Source organism: Gavialis gangeticus, unplaced genomic scaffold (assembly GCF_001723915.1).
Source record: "Gavialis gangeticus isolate Ggan-Ray unplaced genomic scaffold, GavGan_comp1, whole genome shotgun sequence".
NCBI classification, from domain to species: domain Eukaryota; kingdom Metazoa; phylum Chordata; order Crocodylia; family Gavialidae; genus Gavialis; species Gavialis gangeticus.
Genome location: NW_017729014.1, coordinates 22,363,315 through 22,377,431, shown reverse-complemented (window position 1 = coordinate 22,377,431; position 14,117 = coordinate 22,363,315). Strand labels below are relative to the sequence as shown.

Here is a 14,117-nt window from a genome sequence, read left to right as displayed (position 1 = left end):
GCCACTAGATCCCCCCTCAGCCTTCTCTTGTGGAGGCTGAACAGGCTCAGGTCCTGTAGCCTCTCCTCGTAGGGCCTGCCCTGCTGCCCCCTGATCATACGAGTGGCCTGCCTCTGGACCCTCTCCATGTTGTCCACATCCCTCTGAATGTCAGACCCAGGAATTCTAAAAAAAAATAAATAAATAAGTAATTTCAGGGACCCCTGTCAACTTTAACAGTGAGAACAGCTCAGTAGGAATAAAGGTTTGGAACTCAAGAAACACTTTGTGGAGTTCAACAGGACTGTGACCAGGGAGTGAGTTCTTGTGGCCCCCTAAATGGCACAGATAATTTCCAGTATTTTCAACATTTGTGTTAATTGTCCAAGCGTGTAAGACCTCATACTCAGTGTGGTGGGTTTTATTTCTGGGTGGATGTGAAGTAGCTCACTGCCCACATTTTGGGAGTCAATGGAGAAAAGTTAAATTTTGTTGTTGTTTTCATTTTTTTTTCTTTTGTTTATTTCTTGGGATCTGGAAAACAAGAAGGAAGGAAGATGAGGGATGCACAGGACCCGTGGCATTTGTTTAGGAGAAGCGTAATTCCAGGGACCTCTCCAATCTTCTGTAGATCAAAGAACTCATTGATGCCACCAGTATAATGGTAGCTGTATCCTGTCTGTACCCATTCTCCTCTAGAGTTTGTGTTGACACTCTGAATTATGTAGCTTTCAGAGAGAATGAGGAATAATAATGAGAGGAGGTGTACAGACAGCTGTGGTATGGGGGGATCTGGAGGTATATACCAGTGTCCCTGGTGGGGTGGGAGAGTGGAGAGCTGGGAGCTGGAGGGGGTGGGGAGATGGGATGTAGCCCTGGGAATGTGGGGGAAATGGAGGGGAAAATGGTAAGCGTTAGAAAGGGGTATGGCAATGCAGACAGCTATTGTCACAATGGGAGAGTGCCATAACTGCCATATGGTGAGCAAGAAACGCACAGAGCCCCTGGCCTTAGCTAGTGGCGGTAGAGCTGCAGAAAACCTGGAGAAAGGGGAGGAAGAAAGCAGCAAGTTTGGTCCATGTACGCTCTGAAGTGTGTCATTCCCGGGTATTCTTGCATGCGAAAATCTGTTAAAGAACACTGTTTAGGTTGCAGAATCAAAGTACTGGAATATTAGGCAAGGTTGCCCTTGGAGCCTTAATTTTACTTCCATACTTATTTGCCAGCTGTTTGCCAAATAAACCCCCACAATGACAAAGTATCCTCATTTGCTGGAGGTAGGCCTTTACTGATGGAATTTAACCACATATATTTCCTGTAACAACTAAGCTGGTAAAATAACATGCTTTGGTATGAAAGTAATTGTCTTTTTAAATGTACAGTGTTTTTACTTGTTTGCTACCCCACAGTTTAGTCAGCGCCATGACAAAATGAATCTTAACATGGTCACTAGCTGTGTTCTTTCTTCTCTAGATCACTTTTTCATTCAGGTCCACAGTGTTGAGTTTATCTTTTGTGTCTACCCTGTGCACTAAATGAGACGGGACTTACAGGGGGAAGTGTGCAAGCATGATGTTAAAGGCAGCAATGATACTTTGTATAAACAAGGAGGAAGAGTTAAGGCTGCAAAGGCAATCATAAATCCTGTGAATCAACCTTTCAAGCACTTGACTTTGCATATATAATGTTCTTATAATGTGGGGTTCTTGATTACAACTTTCTGAGATTTTTTGGAAAAAAAATCTATTAGAAGTTTTGATTTCTTACCTGGCACCCCATCATGCATCTGTAGCAGGGTTTAGACGCTGAATTTTCAGTACTCCAGCACAGATATTTGCCACTTGAGCTTGCAGTATTAACTGCCTTATTTGACAGCAGGAGAAGGCGGATATCCAAAAGAGTAATAGGTTCTTTGTGCATTCTGCTGAATTAAGGGCACTCTGGCCTAATGCTTTCTCTTAGCTTCCCTCAGTAATGCGAAGGGACCTCTCGCACAAAGGCAGTGGCATTGGCTGCTCAGCCATATACTGAATCTGTGGCTTGTTCACAGACTGAGGGGATGGACTGCAAGAGCCGTGTGTTGAGCTTGTGGAGGGGTACACTTAGTGAGGGGGTGAAGAGGCAACTGGATATTCCACTTCAAGTGTTCACTTGGCTTTTTTGCATCATAGATCTGAAACTTGGCACATGATTTATCAGCTTGGATGCAGATTTAAAAAAAAAAAAAGGGTGATCTTTTTCCCCCAAAATCATACATTTACTTCTGTGCGAGTACTGCAGAGAAAGAGGTTTGGCAGTATTACAACAGAGGAAAATATTTTAGTTGGTATTCAGTAGAGTGGTTAAAAACACACACAGCAAAACCCAAAATTATTAGGAATAGTACAGCAAACAAAAAAGAACCCTTCATGCATTTCTCTTTCCCATTTCACAATATCTGTGTAAGAGTAAACAGTGCCTGTGGCTTATATAAGGAAGGAAGGGAATGTGTCTCTTAGGTCTGTAACACCATCTACACGGGCTGTTTCTGTGTAGGGAGGGAGTCAGAAACACTCTTAACTTTGTACTCGGTTTTCCTTGCGTTCTTTCTTATATTGGGAAATGATTCCAAGGTGTTGTGATGAACTGGGAAAATGTCTTATAATATTTTTATGAATATCACTCGTGACTTTCCCAGGTTCAGTTTGGTATTGCTGCCTTCGAATCATAGAAAATTAGGGCTGGAAGGGACCTCGGGAGGTCACATCTAGTTCAACCCTCTGCTCAAGGTATGATCATCGTATCTTGATTATCCTATGTAAATGTTCATTTAACCTGGGGGTTGGCAAGCTTTTGCCACCGTGGGCTGCACCCCCTGCACTGTCCCCCTCCACCTTCCTCCACCTCTTCCCTCCCCCCCTCCCCCACAGGTGATCAGCAGATGCTACGAAGGGAATAGACAGTCAGGTGCTGGGACCATGCAGTTACCTCCTCTGTTGCCACAGAGAACTGAACATGGCAGGCAATAGGGTCATGGGGATGCATCCTCTGCTGCTGTGGCTGGACCATGCTGCTCTGGGCCACGCTCAGTCTCTTCACGGCTGGATCTGTCCCATGGGCCTTAGGTTGCCGACCCCTGAGCTGCACAGACAACCTGACAACCCTGTTGCAAACTTACCAGACACATTGCCCCAAAACACTTCAGAACACCCTCACTTGCCACAAGTATAAAGCAGAGGGATGAGAGTACTGTCAGTGCCCTGCCCTTGCAAGGACAGTAGTGGTTTGTTAGAATACACTTGGAAGGGCCAAGAAAGAGACCTCCCAATATACCAGTGGGAGCCAACCTTTTTGGTAACAAATTAGCCCCATGCCCTCCTTCAGTGCCATTATGATTCCCTTCCCTGCCTGATCTGCTGCTCGGCTCTCTTCCTCCCCAGTCTGCTTTCTGCTTCCTGCTGTATCTCCTGCCATGCTGCCTGTCCCCTCCCCAATCTGCTGAATACCACACACAGAGGCTGCCTGTGGCCATTCCTATTATATACATAGAGTTAAATCATGGGAGACTGTAAAGGGGCTGGTAAAGAGCTCATCAGGAAGGTGAAACTCTGACACAGATTTGACAGCCCAAGGTAGGAAGCTTCAAAGGAATTAAGATGACAATGGCTGTGCCAACAACTGGAGGTGAAATTATCTATTTGGTTCTATTCAAGCCGGGATGTCTGACTCCTCCTCAAGGCTGAGCCTATGGTACTAAACCCGTACATGCCCTTCTGGGGTATATTAAACCCTTATAGAGCTTAGTCGACAGAAGAGGATGGAACAGCTGACCAGAGAGGCTTCTCTGTGCTTGTGAAAAAGCTTCCAGGCTGAAGAGATTTGATTTAGATGCAAAGGGAATATGCGGCAAGCAGTGCAGGCCGTTTCTCTGTACTCAAGAGATGGCGAATGTTCTAGATACGCAGAAGCTACACAGAGAGAATTGAGACTTTGATAAAAAAAAGAGGGTCCTAGCTGTTTATTTCCTTTTTTCTTTGCTTTTAACTCTGCCCCTGTGTGTTCTGTATCCTTGGATGAAAAAATAAATAATGCTTTGCTTCAAGTCACTTGAATCAGCTGCTGTCTTAGGCTTCCGAAGGGAATCTTCCAGCAGGGTCCACAACCCAGCTGGACCTGTTGAAGTGCCAAGGGGGCTGTCATTTAGATCCTGGGCTAAGAGTGTGGTTGAGACTCCAAGAAGAGACAGCAGTGCAGTTAGCTTGGTAACCTTGACACGCATTGTTTGGAGGGCACTTATTTGAAAAGGTCCGTGAATTTAGGTTTTACTGAAATCTTCAGAATGCGTACAGTACCCTTATTCTTTGCTGTCTTGCCATTTCAAAACCTTGAAGCTGCTTAATGGATTAGATGCACAGAGTTTACTCCCATTTTGCAAGGTTTCACATTTCAGCAATTTCAAATGACACTGGTTGAAAACAGTATTTGTACTGTCAGCTTTGACTTGACCAGCCTCCCCTTTTAAAGCTGTTACATTTTCTAGAACCGAAAGACCTTTTAATCTACATAACCAGCAAAACCTCACAGAAATTACTATGATAATTGCACCATTGGTTTTAATGGGACTTTGCATAGTCAGAATAATACAAAAAAATCTATGGAAAGATACTACTAAAGGAGAATATTAAAGTTCCTGGAGCATCTTGTGGATTAAAAATATTGGCTTGTAAACTTTTGGCAATAGGCATCGCCATGTGTTATTTTTATTACCTAGCATCTCATTGCAGTCAATGTGTTGCTGATTTGAATGCTGATTTCAACATCTCTAGAAGAATAACTTTGCAAGTGAGCTGCTGAGAAAGTATAAAATATTTGAGACATTTTATATAACAAATTATTTTATTTTCTGAGCCACTTTTTCACTGTCCTTAGAGCAGAATTATTCAACAGATTGTGTTAAGAGAATCCGTATATGCTCTATTGCTAAAATGTGGCTAAAATGTTGATCACTCTCACATTTTTGATAGTATAAATAAAAGATGCAAGTTATTGACAGACCGCTCTAAATAATCCTTGGTCCTTCAAGGACTGTGGCACTGATGTTAAGGACTCACGGTTAGGTGTGCAAATACCTAGAGATGATTCACAAAATAAACCCAGAAAATGCATCGAGACAAACAAGAATGTGCGTTTTCCCTGGAACAGGTAGCAGTGACACACCTTGGGCCACAGATGCTTGTCCCCAGGGAACACCCATGCCGTGCGAGCTCTGGTCCATGGCAGGTTACCCTGGGTGGAGGAGGGGAGGCCAGGGCCAACGACTGTGCTGGTCCCAGGAGCCTTACCTGGGGTCCTGAGGACCTCGGGGACCTGCAACTGTGGCACTCCTGCAGCAGGAAACCTGGCTGACAGCTGGAGCATGGACCTGGCCAGCCAGACTCCAGTTTTGGGCAGCATGTGCTGCTGCCACGTGTGCTGCCTCGCTTTTTTTGGTGTGGGTTTCTTCTTGGGGTCTAAAAAATACCCCCTGCACAGCAAAGTAGCAGCACAGGGAACATGTGTGCTGTGTAGCACTGCAGACAGGTCTGCAGCACCATGTCTGTGCTCATTTGGATGCGTTCAGGGATTTCAAATAAGAATCCAGAGTGTCAAAAACATTGTGACCTGAAGTCACGCAAAAGGCAGGGTCGATTTGCCCCTTAGACAAACTAAATCAGCATAGCATAAGCTTTCATAAGCAGCGGCTGGCTTCGTCAGCTGCTGTGAATGGTAGGAGGAGAACATAGGGCTCCTTATTCCTGGTCATGTGCTAAAACTGCACGTCCTTGTGTCACTCCTGCAAATATAGAACCGCGTGAACCTGTTACTTTCCACAGTCGACATAGGAATCAAGAAACGATGTGATCAAAGTGACTTCCTTCTGAAGCATGCTGTGCTGGCTAGTGATGTCCATACATTCCCAGAGCAGGACCTTTCTGCTAGGGGATTTAATGTCGGTTGTACCCTGAGAGCTGTCTTCCCCGTGCTGCTGTGAGGAGGAAGCAAAGGAGCGGTGTGACTCAGCTTTTTCTCCTGACCCTGTCTGACGCGTGTGCTTTGCCTGTTTATTCCCAGTACAGTGAGTACTGGGGGAGTCGCATTACACGGCAGGCGTCATGTTTATTAACGAGTGCGGTAACTAATCTAAAAATAACTTTCTTCGCTGTTTGGCAAAGTGAGTCACATAGAGATGGAAAATCCACACAGAAAATAGTCACCGAGGGCTTTCACTAGCAAGTCATTTGGATACATAAACACTCAAATGTTATTTCCTTATTCCGTAGAGAGTCGCATTTCAAAAATGAAATGACAGAGTAGAAAACTTGGAGGAAAGGCAAATTGCTCTGATTAGAAAATGGACCTGCTCAGCAGCCCTCCGTTCCACTGCAGCTCAAGGTGGTGTAATTACAGAGTTTCAGGGGTTTCAAGGCCGTCATTTTTGTGCTTATGAACCAACATACTTATACGCAGCAATATTTGCTTCCTCTCCTCCTCCTCTGCAATAATGTATTCTAAGGAATTTTGAATTTGTTTCATCACTGCTCTCTTTATTCGTCCGCCTCTTTCTCAGAGTGTCAGCCACAGTGCATAAAAGCTGCCTGTCTCCCAGTGTGACTGAATATGATTATAATTACTCCATGCACCTATTTAGGTGCCTGGCAGAGAAGAACTCTCTGAAGGCTTCAATATACGTAATAATTTTAATCAGCTTATTTGTCTGAAAAGCAGTGGATCATGATGATTTATTCCGTTTGGCATTTTAAAGTTTTCAGTAGCATACAGTTGATGCCATTTGTAAACCCTGTGCCTGAAATCATTTAAAAAAAAAAGTCTAAAATGAGAAAAATTAATTACGGATAAGTGTTTAAAGGAAATCTGTACCTAATTTGTGCCATCCAGAATGTTTGCAGAGTAAGAGGCAGTTGTCACCATGGAATAGCAGGATACATTTGTTCAGGTAATGGTTATTGTCTTTGCTAAGCGGTCATAATAAACCTATCACCTTTGGTCAAATATCTGTTTCTAAGCCTCAAACTTCAGGCATCCACTGAGTGCATGAGACACCAACAAGTTTCAGTTTCCACCGTGTTTTATAAGAGCATACTAGTTACAAGAAGCCTTTTTATGATTAATACATAAACTTAATTATTTAAATAAATTATGGTTCTTGTAACATTAAGTATCAAAACAAATTTATTATTAGAATACATTTGCCAGCACTGGCCCGTACGCCCCTAGTATTAACATTGGCATCACTTTTCAGCAAGGTGGTTACCCTGAGTAGTAGACTTAGAAATGCCCATTGTAAAGTCTTTTAAATTGTTTCAGAGTTTATTCCTGGCAATATATGCTTAGTTTTGTGTAATCGTTTTAATCTCCCCACTTCCCCCTTACTGCTCAGCTGTAGTTTTGCTTCAAAGGCACAAATGTCTTTGTAAGTTATAACATGTATATATCCAAATTTTAGGTTATTGTTATACTCTGAGTAAAGAACCCTTCTTCCAGACTGGGCCTCAGAGCTTAATTCTCAGCAGGAAATGCACTCAATTAACAGTCAGTCCACTACAAACTGGTATCCAAACACGTTGGGCTCTAGTCTCGGACAGAGTGAGATCCTACCACAGTATTGTTTGAATGTTCAGATGGAAGCTAGATGCAAAATTAGGCGATTGGGGTGTAGATAAGGCTGCTTATAGCTGCCCCACAAATTCTCCTTTTCTAACCCATGTTGGCTGGGGAGCAAATGGGAGTCAGAAAATCCCTTGAGTGAAAGTAAGGGGATGAGTAATGACTGCTGTGGACTTTTCTCTGCTGTCACACACTGTGGGAGTACCAAACATCCCATTCAGTATTGTCAGGACCCCTCCCCTCCGCTGCGAGTGACATGGGTGTCTAACCAGCTGGCTTCTGAACGAATGCCATCAGTAATTACTGTCACAGGCACTTCTTCTGCATGCCTGCCATCCCCTAATGGGCTTCAAAGGGCAGCATTAGACCCAAACTGCCTCTGTTGGGTTGATGACCAAACCCAGCCTTTTACAATAAATACATAAATAAAGATTGGCCAGACGTAAGTCACCTGGAGGGTATTGGCCATCTAGTTTCCTAAAACAGTCATTCTCAACCTTTTCAGTCCCACCATTCCTCATGGTCTACCTCTACCTGCTGCCCCACAGCCCATATTCCCCATATCCCCATGCACACCCCTCCTATCCCCCAACTCCCTACTCAGCTGCTATCCCCCAGCCAGTCTTCCCAACCTCATGCACAGCCTTACAGCCTTCCTCCTTGCTGTACAGTCTTCTTGTGAGGCATGCCATGGAGATAACTCCACTTAGATCTGGATGTTCGGTCTCGGCAGTGGAAGTGGCACAACTGCTCTGCTGTTTCCTACTCCAGAGGTAGCGTGTACAGAGCAAGAGCACTCCAGTGTCTGTCTCACTGACTGGAGCCACCAGAATATTTGTCAAACCCCCGCACCCTAGACACCTATGCAGTCCGCTGTTTGAGAACCTGTGTTCTAGAAGAGCAAGTAAATTTACCTGGGTAAATTAAAAATCAACTCTGGATAATTTGGGGACCACTTAGAGCCTCTGTAAGTAACTTGAGCATAGTAATGGTGAGGTAGCAGAGCTCACAGGGGCTTGTGGTATGGCTTTAACTCGCCTCTTTGTAGAGGAGCCATTGTTTTCCTAAATTGCTATGCTGTCTTTGTTTTTCCACTGCATACTGGTACTGAGGTACACATTAGAAATCCCTAGGGCAGGTAGAAATCTTACCTTTGACATTTGGATTGGGAGGGAGAAGAAGCCAAAAATGTTTCTTACAGAGATGAGCAAAAAAAAAGGGGAACTTTGTGGGATTGGTAGCGTTTTGTCACCTGTTTTGTTTTCATTTTGCAAAACTAGGAGTAGTTTAGCTGCTGGGCTTTTTATGCAGCTATTTCAGGGTTTCGGGCCTTGTTTTAGCCTACCGTAGTTTTCACTTCCAGTCCTTATGTCAGTTAATTTGGTGGGAGTTAATCAAAATGTGCCATCAGCCTAGATTTCTGTCTCCTCATCTGGGTCCTTGCTTTTGCTGCTTGCCTACTCCACCATCATTTTTCCCCTCCTGTCCTTTTTTTGGACAGGCCACGCAAAATCCCGGAGTGGTGCCTGTGCCCCCTCCCTAAGACTCCACAATTTGATGTCTCAACTGATCTTTGATATTGGTTCAGCTCTGCACTGGCATCAGTGAAGGTAACCAGCTTTTTAAATACATATTTTTAAAATTACTTTAATGGACTGCTCTGTTGTAAGCAACCAAAAGATTTTAAAGGAGTAGCATGTATCTACCTTGCTGTCTCTAAAGAGATGAATCAATATCAGAAGGTCTAACCTATCCCAGTGGGAGGCCTAGGCAGTAGTGGAGACTTGTCAGAATTGCAGTCACAAGCCAGGATGCAGGCATTGCTTTGGGGAGGTTACACAATTGCCAGAAAAAGGACTTGAGGGACAAAGAAGAAAGCTTTGAGAAATGCCAAAGAGGAATCTAGTGGTTTGGGGCAGAGGGGGAATGCAGGGACACTAGCATGAATGTTTAACCAACTTGATCTGCCAAAGACATTCTCCACTTTCCTACAGCACATCAGCATAAGCAGCTGTGGCCCCAGGGAAAGGTGTGTACGTTGGAAGGGGTCCTACATTTCAAATCAAAATGCCTATATAACTTCTTAAATGCTGCTTAAAGTGACTTAATTATATATTTGGTGGGTTGGCATAGAGCAGTGATTCACAGTCAGGGTCCCATGGCACCCTGGGGTGGCTTGAGATTCTCTTGAGGTGCCGTGGGGGACCACACAGTCTTAGCACTGTTAGGTGTGCAAACGTGATTCATAAGATCAACCCGAAGATTTCAAATGGGAACCCCTAGTATCAAAAATCTTCTGATATGTTGTGAGTTTTCTGAGTTTCTGCAACTGAAGAATCACTGTATTATTTTTCTGTAGTCAGAAAACAAGTGAAGACTGAGAGTTGGCATTTTCTGAAGGGTGCCTTAAGCTTATCGAGGGGTGCTTGGAGTCTAAAAGCATTGAAAACCACTGGCATAGAGGTTGGTTACAGATGGGCATTAAACCCTGGTATGTGCATTTGCTGGGAGATCATTTGGATTCAGGAGGGTTTTTTTTATGTTAGAATACACCTTTCATGAAAACTGGTAAAAATTACACCAGCATTTCATTCAGTCACGTAAGATGGCTTGTGCCTCTGAATATGGGGTCTGCCCTATGCTTGAGGCTCTTGTCCTGCTAAATGCATTTCATGCAGTTTCAAAAGCAAAACAAAGACCCAGGAACAAATTGGGAATTGTACAATCGCTTCTGAGTCGTGTACTTATTTTTATTAAAGGTGCAATTTTAGCCATTTCTTTGACTTCAGAGCAATACAGAAATGTGGTAGAAAATCATGTTTTCTTCATTGTTTAATAAGACTGTAGCACTTGCAAGTTAATCTGTATTTCTGAGTGTCACTGAAGATATTCATTCACTAGTGGATCAGAGTTAGTATCTGAACTTGATCTGAGACAGCAGAATTGGGAAGTGCTGCAGAAGAAGGTTTCTTGTCTTATGTTTGGGATGGGTGTTGCCTTAGTTCGAAGTCAGACCCACTGCCCCCTGAGCCAGAAAGGAATACTTACTTGCTTCAGACACTGAATATTCAGACTCATTAAATATATTTCTGTGTGTTTCGTGTTAGCTTATGATTAGAAGAGGATGTAGGGACTTTACCCTGGGCTGAAAAATTACACAAGAAGTGTTTGAAGCCCCTGGTCCAGGCCAGTCTTTGTGAGAGGTGAAAACAGCTTAACATTTTATCTTGCTCCTTTTTCCTATAAAGAACAACAGAGAAACTAGCCTTTTTGTGCCTAACGGTGCGCCCCTTCTCGTAAAGGTCTTCTCTGTGATAATTTAATATCTCTTTATGAAAGATAGAGAGGGAATTGTTCTTTAGTAATAGTGTTAGTATTATTAGGTATCTCTTGCAAAACACAGCCTGTCCCAAAAAGCATAGTTCAAATTTGGCATGCTACAAGTTAGTTAAATATGGGAATGGGTGAGAAAATAGAGGGGCGACAGCAAAGCCCATAGTTCTGCTATGACATAAACACATTGTAATCTTTAGTTCTGTTTTGTTTATTTCTTTTGTTTTATGGGGTGGGCTTGGCTCACTCTGAATTTCTGAGGCTCTCCTGTGAGAGGAGTTTAATTCTCAGGGAGGGTTTTTATGTCTGTCTTATTTGTGAGGTAAGGATAGGGGTGAGGCAGGGAGGACTTCCCAAACCTCAGCAGAAGTCTGGAAAAGATTCCTAGATCAAGGGTGATGTCATAGCTGGAGCGGAGCAAGCAGGGAGGTGATTGCAAAAGCAAGACCGAGCCTGAGATGTACGTAAGTGCTATATGAGTCAAGGTCAGGCAGTTTGAATTTAATGTACAGTGCATGGGAGCCAGTGAAGTGGCTCGAAGGCTATATCTACCTTAGAGAATTTTGCTAAAAGAATGTGTGCTGTTCTTAATCCCAGTTCAGTTTATTCAGGCTGTATCCATGGCTCTTCTTTAATCCCTTTAATTCTCTTGTTTAAAACCTATGTTAGGATGTATCCCCATCTTTTAAAGACTGTCTGCCTCGCAATTGAAAGCTAGCCAGTGCTAGTTGGCCTGATGGTGCTCGTTAGCACAGTGTTATTTCAGGCTCAGTTGGCTGAAAGGCATTTAGTACTGATTCTTCTGGTACTCTGTGCTGTTTCCACAACACTTCCTGCTCAGTTTGACCAAGCAGATCTTGAGACTGTTAGATTGTTGTGTACCAGGGCACAGTGCTGCCTGTGGAGTAGTGAAAATGTCAGATCTGTTTTATAGCACATTGTTTATGGGGCTTCTTATTATAATATAGTTGACACATTTAAGAAATTAACATTTGTTTAATTTTAGTGATAGAACTTAGTCTTATAATTAAAAACTGATTAGTCAAATCAAATGCAGCATTGTATAGCTCAAAGATGCCCTGAGATGTGCCTGAGGGTTAGTACACCTGAACCCTCCTTTATTTGTCATATAATGGATTGAAACAGAGTTGCCTTTATGATTTTGTAAATCTAATTCTGAATTTCAGAAAGAAATTGAAAATTTCATAAAGAATATGAAACGCAGAGACCAGGTTGGCTCCTGCAGAGTTACTGAAGCGTGCAGCATGAATATATGGTAACTTTACATGCAAGCAAAGCAAGGCACTTCAGAAATGTTATTTATCTTTAGATATACCATGCTGTTCCAATTATAAATTAACCCTACATGTAAGTTGACCCTACATTTTGAGGTTATGTTTTGGGGGGGGGAAAGCAGCTTTTTCCCCTGAATATAAGCTGTTATCTGTAGAAAAGGACTTGAACTACTGTTTCCCTTGTAGAATCTCATAGGGGAATTGGATAACCAAAGAAAGGACCCAAAGGGTTAAATGCACTGAAAATACTAAAATAAAACTTAAAGAGAGCATCATCTATACCAAAGATAACTTTGCCCAAGATCATCATATTTTCTTTTTGTCGTTACCCTAAAACTCCATGGGAATGTATAGCAAGGCAAATACTTTAGTCAAATGGAAATTAAACAATGGCAGACCCTTATTAAAGGGCCAAATTTGAATTGCATTTCTGCATTCAGACTTAATTGGCATGTAAAGCTAAAACCCTGGATCCAAACTGCTGTGGTCCTTAGGAGTTTTTATGGTTCTCTTTGAGGTAAAGAAAAGTACTTAAAATCAGAGCAATGCAGTACTATTTAAAGATGAACACTTTATTTCTGAAAGGTAGTATTTCTGTGCTTCAGTCGTTACTGAGACCTGATTCATTCTATTTGAAATGAATTCATGTTCATCCTTTGACTTCTGCTTGACTTCAGACGAACACCGCTAACTACCTCTCTCATAGCTCCAGTGAAATGGATGACAGGTCACATCAGCTGAGGCCAGCCCCAAGTGCCTGCCTGTCTCCTGAAAACTTTAAAAAGATTATTTGCGTTAGCTGTATGCTAGTTTGCTGCTTGTCATCTGTCATTATTTTGGAGCAATTGTCAGTAGTACATTACTATTCCAGGTTTTTCTGGCAGTTTTGTTCAGAATAGAATTAAAATCAGTACATATGCCAGTAGATGCAAACAATACAGTATTTTTAAGTTAATATATGCTTTGTTGGTATTGTATGTGCCATATAGATAATGTGGTATTGTATGTGCCATGTAGATAAACTAGTAGGAGTCTAATCTGAATAGTCGAGGAATCCCTCTCTTTCTCAGCAATAATCACGAGGACTGTCTATCTGTGGTTCTTATCTCAACCGTAATCACCAGTCCATCCAGTAATGTGTATTGGTGGCTTTAATTTACTTCTCTAGATAAATTATTTGACATATTAACATGTTTTTGTTCTCTGGCAGGCTCCGTACCCCTCAGGACAGAATGCAGCTCCAACCACGTTGGTGTACCCCCAAGCCCCTCAAACAATGAACACACAGCCTCAAACGCGCTCTCCGGTAAGAGAACGTGTGTTTGCTCTACCTTCTGTTCTTTCTTTCTTTCTTTCTTTCTTGTTTGTGTGTGTCTGTGTACAGTACCTTTACCAGTTCTCTGAAAAGTGTTTTACTGACCTCTGGAAGTCAGTTCCAAATAGCAAGTCCTTATTGCATTTTTAGACCCTTTCTTCTAAGGTAGCTTTTCGGAAAAGAAAATGACGGAGGGATTCTCATCTACTTCCAAATTGCTTGATTTATTTTTAATAGTTGCATTCAAGTTCATCTCTTTTTAGAACTTAGATTCATTATCAGTCCTCCTCTTTCTCTCTCTTTTTTTCTTTAAAGAAATATTTGATAAAGTGACAGAACAAAGAAAGATCAGTAAATGACTACAAATCTCCACCGCAGCACTCAGTCTCCAGCAGCCCAGGGAACAATACTTCTGAACCAGTGTCACTGGATCAGTTCCAACCATTTAATATATCATTGTATGTACATGTAACATAATATGGAGTTTCTGAGACTCAAAACCATTTTGTGATAATCCCCTTGTCTTCAAACTTTGGACTTTGTTGTCCTCT

The 14,117-nt window shown here is 42.5% G+C and overlaps 1 protein-coding gene across 1 annotated transcript in view; it reads left to right on the top strand.

The window, feature by feature from the left end:
* Nucleotides 1-14,117, top strand: part of EIF4G3 (eukaryotic translation initiation factor 4 gamma 3) — a 161,208-nt gene that overhangs the window by 33,821 nt on the left and 113,270 nt on the right. The window contains exon 5 of the mRNA XM_019512006.1: nt 13,462-13,557. Coding sequence (XP_019367551.1) covers nt 13,462-13,557 — 96 coding nt within the window. The remainder of the gene's footprint in view (nt 1-13,461; nt 13,558-14,117) is intronic.